The sequence below is a fragment of the Jaculus jaculus genome, chromosome 23, assembly GCF_020740685.1.
Source record: "Jaculus jaculus isolate mJacJac1 chromosome 23, mJacJac1.mat.Y.cur, whole genome shotgun sequence".
Taxonomy (NCBI): domain Eukaryota; kingdom Metazoa; phylum Chordata; class Mammalia; order Rodentia; family Dipodidae; genus Jaculus; species Jaculus jaculus.
The window spans coordinates 10,482,223-10,503,433 of NC_059124.1; the positions used below are offsets into that span (position 1 = coordinate 10,482,223).

Below are 21,211 nucleotides of genomic sequence, written 5' to 3' on the forward strand. Positions count from 1 at the left end.
CTTACATGGGTCCTGAGGAATTGAACCTTGATCCTTTGGCTTTGCAGGCAAACACCTTAACTACTAAGCCATCTCTTCAGTTCCTGACTTCTTTTGAAATTGATCCAGCCTTCACATCTAAATTTCTGAAAAGTACCACAAAATATTCCCACTGAGCTTTTTGTTTGTTTTGTTTTGTTTTGTTTTGTTTTCAAGGTAGGGTCTCACTCTAGCCCAGGTGACCTGGAATTCACTATGTAATCTCAGGGTGGCCTCAAACTCAGGGCGATCCTCCTACCTCTGCCTCCCAAGTGCTGGGATTAAAGGTGTGTGCCACCACTCTTGGCTGTTTTGTTTTCTGAGGTAGGGTTTTGCTCTAGACTGGGCTGACCTAGTATTCGTGGACTTCACTATGGAGTCTCAGGTGGCCTTGAACTCATGGTGATCCTCCTAATTCTACTGCTAGGATTAAAGGCATGCACCACCGTGCCTGGCTCCCCTGAGCTTTTTATTAAAATTTCAGTAGTTACCATATAGTCAGAGCCTTTTCCTAATGTAACTGCTTTCCAGTCTTTTATCACCATGGGGGATTCAGGGTCCTTGAGGTCACAGAATTCTCTTAACCTTTAAACTCTTTTATCTGAGGGCTCCCACCCCAAACTAGACTAAATTCCGTTTAGTGAAACTGTATTTCCCAAGTCGCTTACCTGCTCCCCTACCTGCAGGCTTTTCGTCTCTTCTTGGGGACATGCCACCCTCTAACAACTACTACGTGTACCAGCAGCCGACGCCCCCCCCAGCAGCCACAGCCACAGCAGCAGCAGGCACCGGCCCAGGGTCCCTCAACTGTAGGGGGTGCTACTCCACTGCACACCCCAAGCCCTGATGGCTGTACCCCACCAGGGGGAAAGCAAGCTGGCGCCGAAGGCTATGGGCCCCCCACTGTGATGGCCGTGCACCCTCCCGCGCTGCAGCACGGGGGCTACCCCCCTCACCAGCGCCACCCCCACCCCCACCCCCACCCTGCCCAGCCACCGGCCCAGCAGCAGGCTCACGGCCAGGCGCCTGCCAGCTCCCCTGGTTTTGGTAAGTAAAGGGGAGGTATAGAGAGATCTGGGAAGGGGGTAATGAGCCATTTCCTGCCTCTCCTGTGAAGGTGCCATGGGCTAGGGAGTCAGTGGTGGTCTTTGAGCCTACATTCCGAGAGAGCTCATCTCTTGATTGGAAGTGGAAGTTGCTATGTAGAGCTTTGTATTGTGGAGGGTTTGGAGATTGCGAATTGTGTTTCCCTCCCATATTTATGGATGGACTTGGATTGTTTTGTGTATTCTGCCTATGAGCAGAGCTGTACCTAAAACAAGTAGTTTTACCATTCTCATCTGCAGTGTGAGAGATGTCTTGTTAATGTAGCTAATGACCTGAGGTGCCAGAAGCTTGCATATGTTTTTATCTTTTCTGTTGATTATTATCTTTTTTGTTATTCTTGTTATTGTTTTCGAGGTAGGGTCTCACTCTAGTTCAGGCTGACCTGCAGCTCACGGTGAAGTCCCAGGCTGGCCTTGAACTCATAGCGATCCTCTTACCTGTGCCTTTGGGATTAAAGGTGTGTGCCACTATGCCTGGCTGACTATTAGTAACTCACTGCCCACCTTTCTCTTCATAGCCTTCCCTCCAGACTGGTGCTCCAATATTGACTCCTTAAAGGAAAGCTTCAAGATGGTAAACCGGCTCAACTGGTCCAGCATTGAGCAGTCACAGTTCTCAGGTTAGTGATGAAAGGACAATGTCTGGAGGAAGAGAGGGGAGAACCCACTGTAACCGGGAGAGAGTGGCTAACTGGACTTTGGAGGTGGAAGATTTCAGTACTTCCCTTCATGTTACACAAGATGGGTGATATTAATACATTTGATCCTTATTTTATCCAGTTCTGGGAATCAAACTCAAGGCCTTGGACATGCTAGGCAAGCACTCTGCTGCTGAGCTACATCCCAATTCTGATGATATTAATAATTAATTGAGTTAGTTTAAAAATTATGTGGCTGACTCTGAGACTACATAGTGAATTCCAGGTCAGCCTGAGCTAGAGGGAGACCCTACCTCAAAAAAAAAAAAAAAAAAAAAAGGCGGGCATGGTGGCGCACACCTTAAATCCCAGCACTTGGGAGGCAGAGGTAGGAGGACTGCCATGAGCTTGAGGTCACCCTGAGACTCCATAGTGAATTTCAGGTCAGCCTGGGCTAGTGTAAGTAAGACCCTACCTTGAAAAACCAAGAAAATAAATAAATAAAAATAAATAATACAGTGATCGAGATGGGGAGGTAATATGATGAAGAATGGAATTTCAAAGGGGAAAGTGTCAGGGGGGAGGGGGGGAATTACCATGGAATTTTTTTTATAATCATGGAAAATGTTAGTAAAAATTAAAAATTTTTAAAAAATAAATAATGAAAAATTATGTGGCTGGAGAGATGGCTTAGTAGTTAACGTACTTGCCTGGGAAGCCTAAGGACCTAGTTTGACTCCCCAGAACCCACGTAAGCCAGATGCACAAGGTGGCACATGCATCTGGAGTTTGTTTGCCGTGGCTGGAAGCCCTGATGTGCCCATTCTCTCCTTCCCTCCCTCTTTTTCTCTCTCTAATAAATAAATAAATTTTTAAAATTATTAACTTTCCCCCTAACTCAATTGTTGCAATGCTTTATTCTAGTAAGTTTTATCTTTAAGAGAAGGAAGTTCTTTGAAATTTAAAAGTTCTTGGCCACTGACAGTGTGAGACCATAGCTAATTCATTAATTCACTTTGAGAGTTTGTTTTACCAGATGTGGTGGCTCATACATATAATCCCAGGCAGAGGTGGGAGGATCACTGAATTCAAGGCCAGCCTGGTACTACAGAGTGAGTTCCAGGTCAGCCTGGACTAGAGTAAAACCCTACCTTGAAAAAATAAATGAAAGTTTACTTATTTTAATTATAATTAGTTAATTTTCGTGTGTGTGTGTGTGTGTGTGTGTGTGTGTGTGTGTGTGTGTATAGGGGTGCCAAGGCCTCTTGCCCCTGCAAATGAATACCAGATGTTTGTGCCTTTTTTTTTTTTTTTTTTTTGAGGTAGGGTCTCACTCTAGCCCAGGCTGACCTGGAGTTCACTATGTAGTCTCAGGGTGGCCTCAAACTCATAGTGATCCTCCTACCTCTGCTGTGATTAAAGGCATACGCCACTCTTTGAGGCCAGATTTACATGTGTGACTGGAGAATTGAACCTTGTTAAGCAGCCTTTCTAAGCAAGTACTTTTAACCAATGGCAATCTCCCCATCCATGAGATATTTTGTTTTATTCATCAGTAAGATGGAAATTAGAATCAGCATTTGGCAAGGAACATACAGAATGGAAGTTGGAAAATATGGAGTTCTAGGCTAGCATTCTGCCCTCTGAGCTAATGACCCTAGCATTAAATGTGGACCTCTAAAAGATGTAAATTCTTACAACTATTAGTGCATAATATCCATGGTAACTGATGATGTGAGTGGGACAGCGAAATAGAAATGGACCTGGTACGGCCGTTGGTGGTTCTGCATGGTTACCATTGCTTGCTTTTTTGTAGAATTGATGGAGAGTCTACGGCAGGCAGAGCAGAAGAACTGGACCCTTGACCAACATCATATCGCCAACCTGTGTGACTCCCTCAACCACTTCCTCACTCAGACTGGTCACATGCCCCCCCAAGGGGCCTCCCACCGGCAGCCAGCCCCTGCTCGCATTGCTGACTCCTGTGCCCTCACTAGTGGCAAACCGGAGCCATCCATGAACCAAGGTATTGCAAAGTTGTTCAGAATGTGGAAAGGGATGGAAAGGAAGGTTTAAAGACAGGAAAAGGGGCCTGGAGAGATGGCTTAGGGTTAAGCAAGGAAAAAAAAAGAAGCCAGGCGTGGTGGCACACGCCTCTAATCCCAGCACTCGGAAGGCAGAGGTAGGGGGATCGCTGTAAGTTCAAGGCCACCCTGAGATTACATAGTGAATTCCAGGTCAGCCTGAACTAGAGTGAGACCCTACCTTGAAAAAAACAAAAAAAAAAGAAAGGAAAAAAGAAATGATTATATCGTTTTATAGTCAGTAATTCAGACAGCTGTAGTACTAGTTTGTTGGCCAAACATATGGTGAATCAATAAAGCCTGAATTGATGCCGAAGAACCAGACCATAGGATTTTCTTTTACAACATGATTTGGGAAATCAGAATTCTTTTCTTTTGTTTTCTCTTACCTTCTTTTTTTTGGGGGGGGGGCAAGGGGGAAGTTGAAGTAGGGTTTCACTCTAGTCCAGGCTGACCTGGAATTTACTGTATAGTCTCAGGGTGGCCTCAAACTCATGATGATCTTCCTACCTCTGCCTCCCCAGTGCTGAGATTAAAGGTGTGTGCCACCATGCCCAGCACCTTCTTTTTAAAAATTTATTTGCAAAGAGAAAGAGGCAGAGAGAGAAAGAGAATGAATTATGAATGAATGAGTGGGCATGTCAGGACCTCCTGCCACTGCCAATGAACTCCAAATGCAAGCACCACTTTGTGCATCTGGCTTTATGTGGATCCTGGGGAGCCGAACCTGAGCCAAACCAGCTGGGCAGGCTTTGCAAGCAAGCACCCCCAACTGCTGAGCTATTTCCCCAGCCCATTTTTTTTGTTTTTGAGAGAAGGTCTTACTGTAGCCCAGGTAGACTTGGAACTCACTCTGTGGTCCAGGCTGGCCTCCAAATCATGGTGATCTTCCTACCTCAGCCTTCCCAGTGCTGGGATTATGGGATTGAGCCACCACAGCCAGCTCAGAAATAACTGTCAAAATTTCCATTCCAAATTGTGTCCCAGTCATAACCTTTACCTGGATCATACAAGGTGATGACTTGGTGACTGTATTTCTTTTTTGTTTGTTTGTTTTTAGAGGTAGGGTTTCACTGCAGCTCAGGCTGACCTGGAATTCAGTATGTAGTCTCAGGGTGGCCTTGAACTCACTGCAATCCTCCTACCTCTGCCTCCCAAGTGCTAGAATTAAAGGCATGCACCACCACACTTGATGACCATATTTTTCTGTTTGTTTTCTCAGACTTTTGATATTTGACAGTCTTAGTGTCTACCCCTTTTTACAGTGAGAGCTGAGGTCTAATAGCTTTTGCAGAAACCCTCATGCTTGAAGGAGCAGGGTAACAGGGCAGAGAACAGGGAAAGACATTGATGCAGCAAGAGAACCTGTTTTCCCCCAGCTCTGTTGAATATTATGGTCCCCAGTCACATAACTCCTGTTTTGCTTTGGCAGTGAGCTCTTACGGGCACCCACAAGCCCCTCATCTTTACCCTGGCCCGGCACCGATGTACCCGATCCCCACCCAGGACTCAGCAGGATACAACCGCCCAAGTAAGTAAGCCACATGGTGACTCTCACTGTCAGAAAAGCGTACTCTTCTGCAGTTATTTTCCTGTGGTCACCCGCAGCCTGCTCTGCTTCTGAGTACACGTGCAGGGGAGAGGCTCACGAGCCCCGGGCCTGCGGGGGTGCGTCAGGAGAGACTAAGGAAGGCACCTTTGTTTGAGCAAATTCGCTTACTTGCCAGTGCTCAAGGAGAGCTCCGGGCTTCATGCACACTAGACAAGCATTCCACCACTGAGGTATAACACTAGCCAGAGATGTACTTTAAAATTAATTTATTACTGCTAGGCGTGGTGGCACACACCTTTAATCCCAGCACTTGGGAGGCAGAGGTAGGATCGCTGTGAGTTTGTGGATAGCCTGAGACTACATAGTGAATTCCAGGACTAGAGTGAAACTCTATCTTGAACGCCCCCCTCAAAAAAAAAATAATAATAATTAGTTTGTTACTATCATAGTGAAGGAAGTAAAATTATAAATAGATACAAAAGATAGGTATGAGGTGTTTATGTCTAGCTTTGGACTCTAGATAGAAGATATACTTACTTACTCAGCTAATAAAATGAAGTTTTGTTGTTGTTGTCTTAATTAACAACTTCCATGATTTGTTGTTGTTTCTTGAGATAGGCTCTTGCTGTATCCCAGGCTGACCTGCAATTTACTTTGGAGTCTCAAGGTGGCCTTGAACTCACAGCCATCCTCCTACCTCGGCCTCCTGAACCCTGGGATTATAGGTGTGCACCACCATGCCCAACATAATAAAAGTTTTAAAAAAGGTTTTACTTTTATTTATTTATTAGAGGGAGAGAGAGAATGGGCGCACCAGGGCCTCTAGCCACTGCAGACAAACTCCAGACACATGCACTACCATGTGCTTCTGGCTTACATGGGACCTGGAGAATTGAACTAGAGTCCTTAGGCTTCACAGGCATGTGTCTTAACCACTAAGCCATCTCTCCACCCCAAATTGTTTCATTTTTTTTTGTTTGTTTTTCGAGGAAGGGTCTCACTCTAGTCCAGGCTGACCTGGAATTCACTCTGTAGTCTCAGGGTAGCCTTGAACTCATGGTGATCCTCCTACCTCTGCCTCCCAAGTGCTGGGATTAAAGGCATGCGACACCACGCCTGGCTAAAATGAATTTCTTTTTCATGATAAGTTTTCACTCTAGCCCAAACTGACCTGGTACTTACTGTGTAGTTCTAGGCTGGCTTCAAATTCATAGCAGTCCTTCTACTTCTGAGGTGCTAGGATTAAAGGCATGTGCCACCGCACCCAGCTTTATTCTAGTTTGTTTTCTGAAAGGCCACTAGATTGATAAACTACAACAAAAAGAATGTAGGCTAGTCAGGCCAGTGGCTTCACTGGCCATTTTCATGGTGTTACTGAAGCTAACTGCTCTTCATATAGACCACCGGAATACCTCCCTTTACTTACTGTTTTCTTTCTTCTCAGCAGCACACCATATGGTTCCACGGCCACCAGTCCCCCCTCCTGGTGCCAGTGAGGAGATTCCAGATGACTTTGACTGGGATTTGATCACCTAATGCATCAGGATGGTGGTCAGCCAAAGGCCTGGAAGTTAAGTCTGCTGTGGCAAGAGCGAATCCCAGCCCTTCTCTCCCTGTCCAGAGACCCGGATCCTCTTGTTCCTCTCTCAGAGAAACCGCTGAAAGATGCTGCCGAGGATAATGTCCTCTTCTGCCTCATTCTCTTCTCTTTCTCCACGTGCCCCTGATTGCTCATTACTATTCTGGTTATTATTATTATTGGTGTATACTGCACTAGTCTGCTGCCCTACGTCACGGACTGTGTCTAGAAGACGAGGCCGTGATAGCTGTACAGATGGCTTTAAGTTCTGGTTTACCTTTCTCTCTGAGAAACACAACACAAATTCCACCTTCCAGCTCCAAATTGTTTTCTGTCCTGTCTGTTTTAGGATGGCCCGAGAGGCCATGTGAAGTAGAAGGGTCTACAACACTGCTTGGCAGCCATAAATTTGTGTAAGTTTAACTCAATGGTGCTAATTTCGGCCTCTAAGCTCTGCCTTATCCCTTACTTCTGACAATCCTTATTCCCAGTGAAGAGTGGAATTAAAGACATGGAGTGAGTTGAGTAGAATACCGTGGAAAAATGTGTGCTGTAAACCCGTGTGAAGTTGGGTGTGCACTGCCTTGTCATAAGCAACCATTGGCTTCTTTCTAGTTGATTTTCGAAGGACTTGGATTGTTTTAGCTCAAACTCTGCTTTTGTGTGTATGGTAGGGCATGAGCACCATTACCCAGGCTAAGTTCAGCTTCTTGGAGACTTTCAACTTAAAAGTTTTGCTTTTAAAAAATATTTTCTTTCTGAAAACTGTAGCACTTACTGTACTTACAAACTATCTTCCATCACTTTTTCCCATTCAGCAAATACTGTTTGTCTAACGTTGTTGTCTAAATCTTTCACTCATCTTTATTTTCTTCCTCCATTTACTGGGAGTTTTGAGAAAAGAAAAGCCATTCTCACACTGAGTTTCCTCAAGTCCTAGACTTCTTTCCCACTTGTTGGAGCAGAGTCCCACCTGGAGCACAGGCAGTGGGGAGTGAGGAGAGGGAGAGGGAGCTGGCCTAGACATGAGTAAGGAATATTTCACTTATGTAATTACACAGGCAGATGTTTCTCTTGAAATCTATATCACTAAGGTTGGAGCTTTGGCAGTTAGGCTTTTGATAAACAAAGGAAATTGAAACAGAGGAACAGATAATTTAGAGGCAAAGGATTCAGTAGAGCCAAGGAGGACTCCCAGGAATAGGGATGAGTTATATCTGTTAACAAGGAGTGACCATTGATTGCTGCAGAATTCTTACTGTATATTTAATGTTAATTTGTTGAATTTGACTTGAGAGGCAAGACCAAATTTACTTTTATTTTTGTTTCACTAAATTTCCTCTCTCTGGAAGCTGTAGGACAAATGTATGGCTTAGATCAGGTTACTTTGTAATTCTGATTTTTTAATATTCTTTTATTTATCCATTTTCTAAGATATTGAGCTCTCTACTTTCTTGATTTTCCCCCTTCACCCATCCCTTTCCTTTCTTTGGATGGGAGCTATGTATGAATTTATTGAAGAAGTCCAGTGAGGCTAAAGTTAAGGGGCAAGATAGAGCAATTAACTAAAGAGCACTTTATTTCTTTGAAGCCTTTGTAAGAAAGAAAATGGTGTATAAGGAACTAATGTGCCCTCCAACACAATTGGGGCTTGTATTAGAGGGTACTTAATCGAGGGTGAAATATGACATAAAATTTCCCATCAGGGAAAGGAGCATTTCTTTAAAAGTTGTTACATGATTTTGCCAATGTCCCTCTCAGGCATCCCCTCCTTCTTCCATTCAGCTATATCTCACACATAACTTTCCTTTGTTTCTGCCCTAGATTCCCCTTTGCAGATCAAGACACCTGTTTTCTAAATGTATTCCCTACTCTGATCCAGATGGGTTGAGGAAGGATAGGCTAAATCATACTCAGATGTCCCTGTCTTCTGACAGCTAGTCTCACAAAGAACTCTGGTGGGCAGCCAAGTAACTGAAGTGTGGGTCCGGGACTGAAGACTGGCCATCAGGCCTGAGATTTCAGCTCCCCTCTACCAGGCTCGTCCTTGCTAAACGTCACAAGACAAGCCCGACTCCCTTGGAGCCTCAGTCTCCCCTGCGCTCCGCGCACTGGAAAGAGTACTGCTTTGTTGGCCCAGCTTGTTGGACATGAAGTACAGTTGTTGTGGTAGTCCTGGGTGATGTGTATAAAACTGTAGGAGTCACTGCCTCAAAAAGAAAATAAGGGAGAAAGCAGAGGAGAAGGAGAAAAGAAGCACTTACTTAGGATCGATCAGCCTCTCTCTCTTCCTCTCCGCACTGTCTGTGTTTTGGTTTAGCGAGTCCTTCCGACCGCCAGCACTGCTTAGTGCTGACGCGGGCTGGCAGTGGGGGTATGGGCTCACAACTTTTTTTTTTTTTTTTGCATGCTTTCTTAATAAAAAAATAAAAAAGAATGTTTCCAGTTTTTATCTTACTGATATTTGTCTTCACTTTGTTTTTACCCAGGTAGGAAAGGAGAAACGTGAAGGCATTTGGCTTCTGTTGACTTTAACCCCTCTCTCACCTCATGTCATTGAGTTTACTTAGTTGACACCAAATTTTGTTTGTAAGACTGATGGCAAGGAAGAATTAAAGATGCCTTTATTAAATTCTGTTAAATGTAGTGATGGGATGGGTGTAATGGCACATGCCTTTTTAATCTCAACTCTTGGGAATCCAAGGGAGGAGGATCTATATGAGTTCAAAGACACCCTGAGTGAGACCCTACCTCAAAAAAAAAAAAAATGTAGTAATGTCTTAGAGACTCATTCACACTGGTGGGGTGTAGGGTGGAGTAGGCCTGTCTTACTTGCATTCTAGTTTAAAGATTCAGGACAATACATCATTTGGAGGAGTTGAGTCCCATCTCAGACTTCCTAGAGATAATACAAAATAGTCACAGATATCACAGTTTTTTTTTGTTCGTTTGTTTGTTTTTCTTCAGAGGTAGGTTCTCTCTCCACCACAGGCTGTTCCGGGATTCACAATTCAGTATGTTTAGTCAGTCTCAGGATGGCCTTGAACTCATGGTGATCCTCCTAGTTCTGCCTCCCAAGTGCTGGGATTAAAGGTGTGTGCCACCATGCCCAGCATACCATAGGTTTAAAATACGAAGTAAGCTGGGCATGGTGGTGCATACCACCCAGGAGGCAGAGGTAGAAGGATTACTGAGTTCAAGGTGAGCCTGGAACTACAGAGTGAGATCCAGGTCAGCTTCCAATAGAGTGAAAACCTGCCTTGGAAAAAACAAATCTGGGGCTGGAGACTCGCCTTAATGATTAATGTGCTTGCCAGTAAAGCCAAAGGACCCGAATTTGATTCCCTGCTACACACATAAAGTGGGGTGCGTGGACTGGCATATGTGCCTGGAGTTAATTTACAATGGATAGAAGCCCTGGCATGCCCATAGTCCGTCCCTTCCTTCCTTCCTTCCTTTTTTGTTGTTTTTTGTTTTTTCAAGGTAGGGTCTCACTGTAGCCCAGACTGACCTGGAATTTACTATGTAATCTCAGGGTAGCCTCAAACTCACAGTGATCCTCTTTCCTCTGCCTTCCAAGTGCTGCTGGGATTAAAGGCGTGTGTCGCCATGCCCAGTATGCCCATTATCTTTCTATCTGCCTCTCTCTCTCAAATAAATAAATACTTTTAAAAATTGAAAGGGAGCCGGGAGTGGTGGCGCACGCCTTTAATCCTACCACTTGGGAGGCAGAGGTAGGCGGATCGCCGTGAGTTCGAGGCCACCCTGAGACTCCATAGTGAATTCCAGGTAAGCCTGGACTACGGTGAAACCCTACCTCGAAAAACCAAAAAAAAAAAAAAAAAAATTGAAAGAAATGCCGGGCGTGGTGACGCACGCCTTTAATCCCAGCACTTGGGAGGCAGAGGTAGGAGGATCGCCATGAGTTCAAGGCCACCCTGAGATGACAGAGTTAATTCCAGGTCAGCCTGGACCAGAGTGAGACCCTACCTCGAAAAACAAAACAAAACAAACAAAAAAAATTGAAAGGAAGGGAACTCTAATTATAGAAATTTTTTCAGAATGTAATTCCAAAGTAAACATCTCTCAAAAGAAATCAATTGTTTATTGTACATTTAGTCTGTATTTTTTTTTGGTTCCTTTCAATTTATTTTTAATTTATTTGAGAGAGAGAGAGAGAGAATGGACATGCCACAGCCTGCAGCTACTGTAAAAAAAACTCCAGAAGCATGTGCCACCTTGTGCACCTGGCTTACTTGGGTACTAGGGAATCGAACCTGAGTCCTTTGCAAATTCTTTAACTACTAATCCATCTCTCCAACCTTTTTGTCTTGTTTTGTTTTTCAAGGTAGGCTCTCACTCTAGCTCAGGCTTACCTGGAAATCACTCTGTAGTCCCAGGCTGTCTTCAGACTTAGAGTGATCCTACTAATTCTGCTTCCTAATGGCTGGGATTAAGGGTGTGTATCACCATGCCCAGCTATTTACTTGATTCTTTGCCATAATTATTCATCCTGCTATCCTGTGCACTAGTCCCAGGAACTGACACACAGGTCTTGTTGTCTATGTTGGAGTTTCCGGAAGTTTTATTTCCACCATAGCAAGTCTATAATCACTTACTATGAGTTATTTGTTACATATTTTTATTTTTTATTATTGACAACCTCCATAATTACTGACAATAAGCCATTATAATTCCCTCCCCCCTCATTTTCCCCTTCACAATTCCACTCTCCATCATATCCCCTCCCCCTCTAAATCGGTCTTTCTTTTATTTTGACATCATCATCTTTTCCTCCTGTTATGATGATCTTGTGTTTCTTTCTTTTTTTTGTTTACTTATTTGAGAGCAACACAGAGAGAAAGAGTGAGTGAGAGAGAGAGAGAATGGGCATGCCAGGGCTTCCAGCCACTGTAAAAGAACTCCAGACGCCTGCACCTCCTTGTACATCTGGCTAACGTGGGTCCTGGGGAATCGAGCCTCAAACCGGGGTCCTTAGGCTTCACAGGCAAGCACTTAACCATTAAGCCATCTCTCTGGCCCTTTTATTTTTGTTTTTTTGAGGTAGGGTCTCACTCTAGTTCAGGCTGACTTGGAATTCACTATGTAGTCTCAGGGTGGCCTCAAACTCATTGCGATCCTCCTACCTCTGCCTCCTGAGTGCTGGAATTAAAGGTGTGTGCCACCACACCTAGCTTATAATGGTCTTGTGTAGGTAGTGTCAGGCACTGCGAGGTCATGGACATCCAGGCCATTTCGTGTCTGGAGGAGCACATTGTAAGGAGTCCTACCCTTCCTTTGGCTCTTACATTCTTTCCACCATCTCTTTTGCAATGGGCCCTGAGCCTTAGAAGGTGTGATAGAGATGTTTCGGTGCCAAGCGCTCCTCCGTCACTTCTCAGCAATATGGTGCATTTTGAGTCATCCTGGTGGCCACAACCATCTGACAAGAGAAGCTTCTCTAACCAAAAGGTGAGAGTAGCATTAATATAGGGGTATGAATATTCAGAGGAGTGCTTACCGGGCAGTTTGGTGAGCATAGTATATACATTTAGCCAGACACCAGTAGACATTACAGTCCTAGAGCTCATGATGTCCCCAGTCATAAGTTTTCAGTATCAGGCATGTATTCCCTCCTGTAGATCAGTTCTCTAGTCCAATTAGAGCAGTGGGTTTCCCCCATAACAGACATGCTACTAGTATACTAATTGGCTCATTTGGCTTAGCTGGCCCATCTTAAGGCTTGCAGTGTCCACTGTTGTTTATCTCCACTAGTAACTTATCTCTCTTCCATGGAGCTGCATGCAGCATAGTTTTTTTTTTTGTTTTTTTTTTTTTGTTGTTGTTGTTTTCCAGTTTTCTGTCAGTTGGTCTACACGGAGAAGATTTTTGGCTCAGCTCCAGCAAGATTTCTCAGTATTTTATACACACTTTAAAAAAATTATTTAAGGCTGGAGAGATAGCTTAGCACTTAAGACACTTGCCTACAAAGACAAAGGTCCCAGGTTCAATTCCCCAGTACCCACATAAGGGTGGCACATGTGTCTGGAGTTTGTTTGTACTGGCTAGAGGCTCTGGTGCACCCACTCTTTCTATATACATAAGCCTCCTTCTCTCTCTCTCAAATAGATGAATAAAATAAAATATTTATTTGCAAGCAGAGAGAAAAGAGAAAGAAAAGAAAGAGAAAAAGAAGAAAGAGGAAAGGAAGAAAGCCAGTAAGCTAAAAAGGAGATATAAAAAGAATAGAAAAAGAAGGAGGGGAGGGGCCCACTTAATAGGATGGTATTGTATATGTGTAAGTAGAAGAACAGATTAATGGGGGTGAAAAGTTCTAAGTGAGATCAGGGGAAGAGATTGAGTGAAGGAAAAGTGGAGGGAGGGCTAATCAAAATCTAAGTCATATATAAATAATATATAAATATATTTTATATATAAATAAGTAATATATATTTTAATATATATTAATATATAATACATATTATATATAACATATATGATGTATATATAATTATATATATAATATAATATATATTATATATATAACTTTTTTCAATTTTTTTTTAAATTTTTTATTTTATTTATTTATTGGAGAGAGAAAGACAGGTAGGGAGAGAGAGAGAATGGGCGCGCCAGGGCTTCCAGCCTCTGCAAACGAACTCCAGACGCGTGCGCCCCCTTGTGCATCTGGCTAACGTGGGACCTGGGGAACCGAGCCTCGAACCGGGGTCCTTAGGCTTCACAGGCAAGCACTTAACCGCTAAGCCATCTCTCCAGCCCTTTTTTCAATTTTTTATTTATTTTTATTTATTTATTTGAGAGCGACAGACAGAGAGAGGAAGAGACAGAGAAACAGAGAGAATGGGCGCGCCAGGGCCTCCAGCCACTGCAAACGAACTCCAGACGCGTGCAACCCCTTGTGCATCTGGCTAACGCGGGTCCTAGGGAATCGAGCCTCGAACCAGGGTCCTTTGGCTTCACAGGCAAGCGCTTAACCGCTAAGCCATCTCTCCAGCCCATATAATATATATATAATTATATATATATATAATACATACAATATAATTATATAATATTATATATTATAATATATATTAATATATTTTATATATAAATATATAAATAAGTCATATGGAAGCCTACTTTTTTGGACAATGGAACACTCAGGAGGCATAGATTTTTACTAGGAAAATTTTAAGTGCCATGGATGGGGATACCTTCCAGTGAGTTGCTGACCAGGGAGGTCCCTGATGCCCCCAAAACATTACGGGCCATTGCCGAGGCCCATGGTTTCCCACCAGGAATAGATGGTAAGACCCTATTGCTGAAGACGCCACAAACTTGGGCTGCAAGGTCACTAAAAAATCCTACTGGAGGTGACCTCCTCCATGTAGGTCAGCTGACAGAAAGCTAGAAAAAGCCACACTGCATGCAGTTCAATGGGAGAGAGAAATCACCAGTGAAGATGTGACACTGCAAGTCTTATATGTGGCCAGCGAAGCCAAATGAGCCAATGGGTGCAATAGTGGCACATGTGTTACAGAGGAAACCAACTGTCCTCTAACTTGTCTGGAGGCCCGCTCCATGGGAGGGAATACATCCCTGATACTGAAAACCTGCAACAGGAGTAGTCATGAGCCCTAGGGGTGTAACGTCTGTTGCTGTGTGGCTAAATGTATATACTATGCTCACCAGACTGCCCAGTAAGCACTTCTCTTAATGTTTATACCCATATATTAATGCAACTCTCACTTTGGGTTAGAGAAGCTTCTCTTTTCAGATGGCAGTGACCTTGGAATGGCTCAGAAGGCACCATGGTGCTGGGAAAAAGTGACAGAGGAGTGCTTAGCACTGCAATATCTCTATCACGCCTTCCAAAGCTGAGGGTCCATTGTGGAAGAGGTAGTGGAAAGAATGTAAGAGCCAAAGGAAGGGTAGGACACCTTACAATGTGCTCCTCCAGACACAAAATGGCCTGGCTATCCATGACCTCTCAGTGCCTGACACTACTTACATAAGACCATCAGAATAGGAGGAAAACATCATGACATCAGAATAAAGGAGAGACTGATTGAGAGGGGAGGGGATATGATTGAGAATGAAGTTTCAAAGGGGAAACTGAGGGGAGGGACAGAATTACCATGAGATATTGTTTACAATCTTGGAAGTTGTCAATAAAAAAGGGGGGGTGAACCACAGACTCTAGCCACTGCAAATGAACTTCCGGATGCATGTACCACTTTATGCATCTGACTTTACCTGGGTACTGGGGAATCAAACCAGAGTTGTTAGGCTTTTCAGGCAGGTGCCTTAAGGGCTGAGCCATCTCTCCAACCCTATTTGCTACATATTTAGGGGTTATGATATGTTTTGACCCATGAATCTCTGAGCCTTGTGGGTAAAAACATTTATCCATGTAGAACATATAAGCAAATTAAATATTGTTATTTAAGCAAGGCACTCTGTAGCAGACAACTTCAGGTTCGCTGAGATGAACTTTCAGACCAGGCACAAGTATAGGGGAAGGAATTTATTGAAGCTTACAGATCCAGGGGAAGTTCCATAATGACAGAAGAAGCTGGCCTGCTCTCACAGGTCCAACGAGAGGGAGAGAGAAAGCCACAGGCCAAAAGCCATACCACACAGTAGATTTCAGGAACACCAGGTGGAACTGGGCACTTTGCCTATCTTTAGATTGGAATGTCACATCTACCATCACACCTTAGGGATGGACTGGACTGCCCTGTGACACCTCCTGCAAGCAGATGGCTGGAAGTCAAAGAAATTTTAATAAACTCCTGAATTTATTATTGGGGGGGTATTCAAACTACCACACATCGCTACTTGTTATCAAATATGGGATATGCTACCCCACTGAAAAACCAAATGAAGAGTTGCATTTTTTTTTATATAGAACTGATTTAAATTCAAATGAAACCATTAATATCCTTATCAGTGTGGAGTGCATTGAAATGATCACTTTACAATTTCAAACCTAACAAACTCCCTTAAGGTTTCCCAAAACCAAAAGCAAAATGGGAAAGTGAGACTCAGACAACTTGTTAAAAATATATGTATTTATACTAGGATATTATACAAAACACTAATACTTATAACAAAACAAAAATGGAATATGTAAGTGAAAAAAAGTGTTATAGTAAGATTTGTAAAAACATTTGTACTTATTTGAGAGAGAGAAAGAGGGAAAGAATGGGTGTGCCAGGGCCTTTTGCTGCTGCAAACACTTATGCATCTGGCTTTATGTTGGTCCTGAAGAATCGAACCTGGGTCCTTTGGCTTTGCAGGTAAGCGCTTTTACTGCTAAGCTATCTCTCCAGCCCATGTAAGATGTTTTAAAGTATGAAAATCATTTGCTAAACAAAGGACAGGAATGGCATATTCTGGGATTTTCTTGGTAGGATTCTATCCTTTTCTATTTTATAGAAAAGTTTAAGAAGCGGGCTGGAGAGATGGCTTAGCGGTTAAGCGCTTGCCTGTGAAGCCTAAGGACCCCGGTTCGAGGCTTGGTTCCCCAGGTCCCACGTTAGCCAGATGCACAAGGGGGCACACACATCTGGAGTTCGTTTGCAGAGGCTGGAAGCCCTGGTGTGTCCATTCTCTCTCTCTCCCTCTATCTGTCTTTCTCTCTGTGTCTGTCTCTCTCAAATAAATAAATAAATAAATAAATAAATAAATAAATAAATAAAATTTTTTTTAAAATTGTTTAAAAAAAAAGAAAAGTTTAAGAAGCATTGGTGTTAGTTTTTCCATGAAGGTCTGGTAAAATTCACTAGTGAATCCATCTGGTCCTGGAGTTTTTTTTTAGTTGGGAGATTTTTAAAATATATATTGTTTGATTTATTTTTATTTATTTATTTGAGAGCAATAGAGAAAGAGGGAGAGAGGGAGGGAGGGAGAGAAAAGGTGTGCCAGGGCCTACAGCCACTGCAAACAAACTCCAGATGTGTGCACTCCCTTATGCATCTGACTAACATGGGTCCTGGGGAATCAAACCTTGAACCGAAGTCCTTAGGCTTCACAGACAAGTGCTTAACCACTAAGTCATTTCTCCAGCCCATCAATATATTTTTTAAATATTTTTTAAAAATTTATTTAACAAAGAAAGAGAGAGAATGGGCATGCCAGGGCCTCCAGCCACTGCAAAAGAACTCCAGACACATGTGTCCACTTGTGCATCTGACTAAAGTGGGTCCTGGGAAATTGAAACTGGGTCCTTTGACTCTGCAAGCAAATGCCTTAACTGGTAAGCCCTCCCTCCATCCCAGTTGGGAGATTTTTTATAACTGCTTAGATCTCCATACTTCTTATAAGTCTATTTAAGTGATTAATCTCATCATGATTTGATTTAGGTAGGTCATATAGGTCAAGGAAATCATCCCATTTCTTTCAGATTTTCGAAGTTAGTGGAGTATATGTTCTTATTGTATGTCCCTATGGTTTTTTTGAGTTTCTCTGATATCTGTTGTGATGGTGCCTTTTTCATCTCTAATTTTATTAATTTATGTCTCTTCTTTCTTTTGGTCACATTTGCTAAGGGTTTGTTAATCATATTTATCCTTTCAAAGAATCAACTCTTTGTTTCACTGATTCTTTAGATTTTTTTTTTATTTCTATTTCATTAATTTCTGCTCTAATCTTTATTATTTCTTCCTGTCTACTGATGTTCAGTTTGCCTTGTTCTCCTTTTTTCCAAGGCCTTAAGGTGAAGCATTAAGTTGTTTACTTGTGACCTTTCTAATTTCCTAATATAGGTACTTAAACCTATAAATTTCCCTCTTAGGACTGCCTTCCTTGTGTCCCAAAGGTTTTGTTATGTCGTGTTCTCATTATCGTTTCACTCTGCGAATTTTTTGGTTTTCTTCTTGATTTCTTCATTGACCCATTCATCATTTAGTAGTGTCTTGTTTAGTTTTCATGATTTTATGTATGTTCTATAACATTTCTTGGTATTGATTTGTAGTTTGGCCCCATTGTGATCAGATAGAGTGCAAGGAATTATGTCAATTTCCTGTATTAAGATTTTCTTTGTGTCCTAATATAAGGTCTACTTTAGAGAATGTTCCATGTGCTGCTATTTGTTCTATGACCTCACTTAGTCCAGATGCATCTCTGTTTATTTTTTGCTGGGATGACCTGTCAATTGATGAGAGCGGGGTGTTGATGTCACCCAGTACAACTGTGTTTGGTGTTACCTGTGACCTTAGTACTTTTTTTCAGTTTTTTTTTTGTTTTTTTGTTTTTTGCTTTTTGAGGTAGGGTCTCACTGGCCTAGGCTGACCTGGAATTCACTATGTAGTCTCAGGGTGGCCTTGAACTCACAGCGATCCTCCTACCTCTGCCTCCCACGTGCTGGGATTAAAGGCGTGCTCCACCACATCTGGCTACTTTCTTTTTAATTTTTTAATTTTTATTAACATTTTCCATGATTATTAAAAAAAATCCCATGGTAATTCCCTCCCCCCCCCCGCTGACACTTTCCCCTTTGAAGTTCCATTCTCTATCATATTACCTTCCCATCTCAATCATTCTACTTACATATATACAATACCAACCTATCAAATACCCTCTTCCCTTCCTTTGTCTTCCCTTTATATCCCACTTTTAACTTACTGGCCTCTGCTACTAACTATTTTCCTTCTCACACAGAAGCCTAATCACTAATCATCTGTAGCTAGGATCCACATATGAGAGAGAACATGTTACTTTTTTTTTTTTTTTTTAACCTTAGTTCTAATAGCATTTGTTTGATGAAAGTGGGAGCCCCCATGTTAGGTGCATACATGTTTAAGATTGTAATGTCCTCCTGCTGGGAGTGTGCCTTTAATCAATATAAAATGACCTTGCTTATCTTTCCTAACTAAATTTGGTCTGAAGTCTACTTTGTTAGATATTATAATAGTGACCCCTGCTTGTTTTCTAGGCCCATTTGCTTGAAACATCATATTCCAACTTTTTACCCTAACATAGTATGCATTCCTTGTAGAAAGGTGAGTTTCTTATAGGCAACAAATTGAAGGATACTGCTTGTTCTTTTTAAAATTTTAATTTAATTATTATTTGTTTCTATGAGGTAGGTTCTCACTCTACTCCAGGCTGATCTGGAATTCACTATGTAGTCTCAGGCTGACCTTGAACTCATGGCAATTCTCCTACCTCTGCCTTCTAAGTGCTGGGATTAAAGGCATGTGTGATCATACCCAGCTATTTCTATTTATTTATTAGAGACAGAGAGAGGGAGAGAAAGAGAGAGGGAGAATGGGTATACCAGAGCCTTTAGCCACTGCAAACAAACTACAGATACATGCACCACCATGTGCATCTGGCTTATGTGGGACATGGAGAATCAAATCTGGATCCTTAGGCTTTGAAGGCAAGCACCTTAACCACAGCCATCTCTCCAGCCCAGATCCTGCTTAAACACCCAGTCTGCAGACCTGTGTCTTTTGCTTGGGGTACTGAGGCCACAGATATTAAGAGTTATTATTGAGAGTCGTGTATTTATTTTTGCCATTTTTCTTGTTTGGTAGTTTTTTCTGGTTTTATCTTTGCTTTCTTCTATTAACTAGTATTTGAGTATAGTTTTTTTTTTCCTTTTATTTATTTATTTATTTATTTGAGAGCGACAGACACAGAGAAAGACAGATAGAGGGAGAGAGAGAGAATGGGCGCGCCAGGGCTTCCAGCCTCTGCAAACGAACTCCAGACGCGTGCGCCCCCTTGTGCATCTGGCTAACGTGGGACCTGGGGAACCGAGCCTCGAACCGGGGTCCTTAGGCTTCACAGGCAAGCGCTTAACCGCTAAGCCATCTCTCCAGCCCATGGTTTGTTTTTTCCAGCTTATGTATATGTGTGCTTTTCTTTCTCTTCAGCATGGAGGATCCTGTCAAGTATTTTCTGTAGAGCTGGTTTTGTCTTCAAATATTCCTCTAGCCTGCTTTTGTCATGGAATGTCCTTATTTCTCCATCTATTTGAATGGATAGCTTTGCAGAATAAAGTAACCTTGGTTGGCAGTTGTTATCTTTCAGAACTTGGAATTCATCATTTCAAGCCCTTCTGGCTTTTAAAGTTTGTGTTGAGTAATCTGCTATGATCCTGATGGGCTTTCCTTTGTATGTGACTTGATTTTTCTCTCTAACTGCTTTCAATATATTTTCTTTGGTTTGTATGTTTGGTAGTTTAATTATAATATGGTGAGGAAAGGTTATTTCCAGGTTTTGTCTGTTTGGTGTTCTAAAGGATTTCTGTATCTGCATTGGCATCTTTTTCCCAATTTGGGGGAAGTTTTCTTTGGTTTTGTTGAGTAAAATTCTTCTCCTTGAATTCTTTGGTTTGATCTTTTCATAGTGTCCCAAATATCTTGAAATTCCTCTTCATACCTTCCTATTAGTTTGTCTTTCTCTGTATTGGACTGTATTAGGTCTGCCACCTAGTCTTCTAATTTAGATATTCTGTTCTCTCCTTCATCCATTCTACTGGTGAGGTGGTTTTTTTTTTTTTTTCAAACAGAGATTTTTAAAATTTCACTGACTGTTCTACATTGCTAGTATTTCTGACTTGTTTTTCTTTATTATTTCTATTTCCTTACTTATGTCTTTTATTGACCTCCTTGTTTCATTAGACTGGTTTCCTGTGTCTTCTTTGATTCCTTTGATTTTCTCTTTAATTTCTTTGAACATATTTATAATCATTCTTTCTTTTAAATTTATTTTATTTTATTTATTTGAGAGTGACAGACAGAGAGAAAAAGAAGCAGAGAGAGAGAGAATGGGCACGCAAGAGCTTTCAGCCACTGCAAACGAATTCCAGACACGTGGGCCCCCTTGTGCATCTGGCTAACGTGGGTCCTGGGGAATCGAGCCTTGAACCGGGGTCCTTAGGCTTCACAGGCAAGCGCTTAACCGCTAAGCCATCTCTCAAGCCCTATAATTATTCTTTTGAAATCTTTCTCAAGCATTTTCTCTAAATCAGTCTCACTGGAGGTCATTTCTAATGCATTAATATTTTTGGTGGATTTATATTGTATTGATTTTTTGTGTTCCTTGTATTCTAATGTAGAGATTTTTTGTGGATGGTGGCTGAAGTTCTGCTGGTCCTTATGATCCTTTCTCATGAGCTGCTCCATTGGCCCCTGCTATCCTCCCTTCACATTTGTTGAGTTTATGAGGAGGCTAGTGTGAGTGGAAAATCCAATCTCTCTCTTTTTTTTAAATTT

At 42.3% G+C, this 21,211-nt stretch overlaps 1 protein-coding gene across 1 annotated transcript in view; it reads left to right on the forward strand.

Moving 5' to 3' along the window:
• Foxj2 (forkhead box J2) overlaps positions 1-7,534 on the forward strand; it is a 32,869-nt gene extending 25,335 nt beyond the window's left edge. Inside the window, 6 exon segments of the mRNA XM_004668648.2 lie at positions 705-777; positions 779-1,065; positions 1,643-1,744; positions 3,579-3,788; positions 5,279-5,377; positions 6,846-7,534. Coding sequence (XP_004668705.2) covers positions 705-777; positions 779-1,065; positions 1,643-1,744; positions 3,579-3,788; positions 5,279-5,377; positions 6,846-6,934 — 860 coding nt within the window. The 3' untranslated portion in view covers positions 6,935-7,534.
• Positions 7,535-21,211: the final 13,677 nt, after the last annotated feature.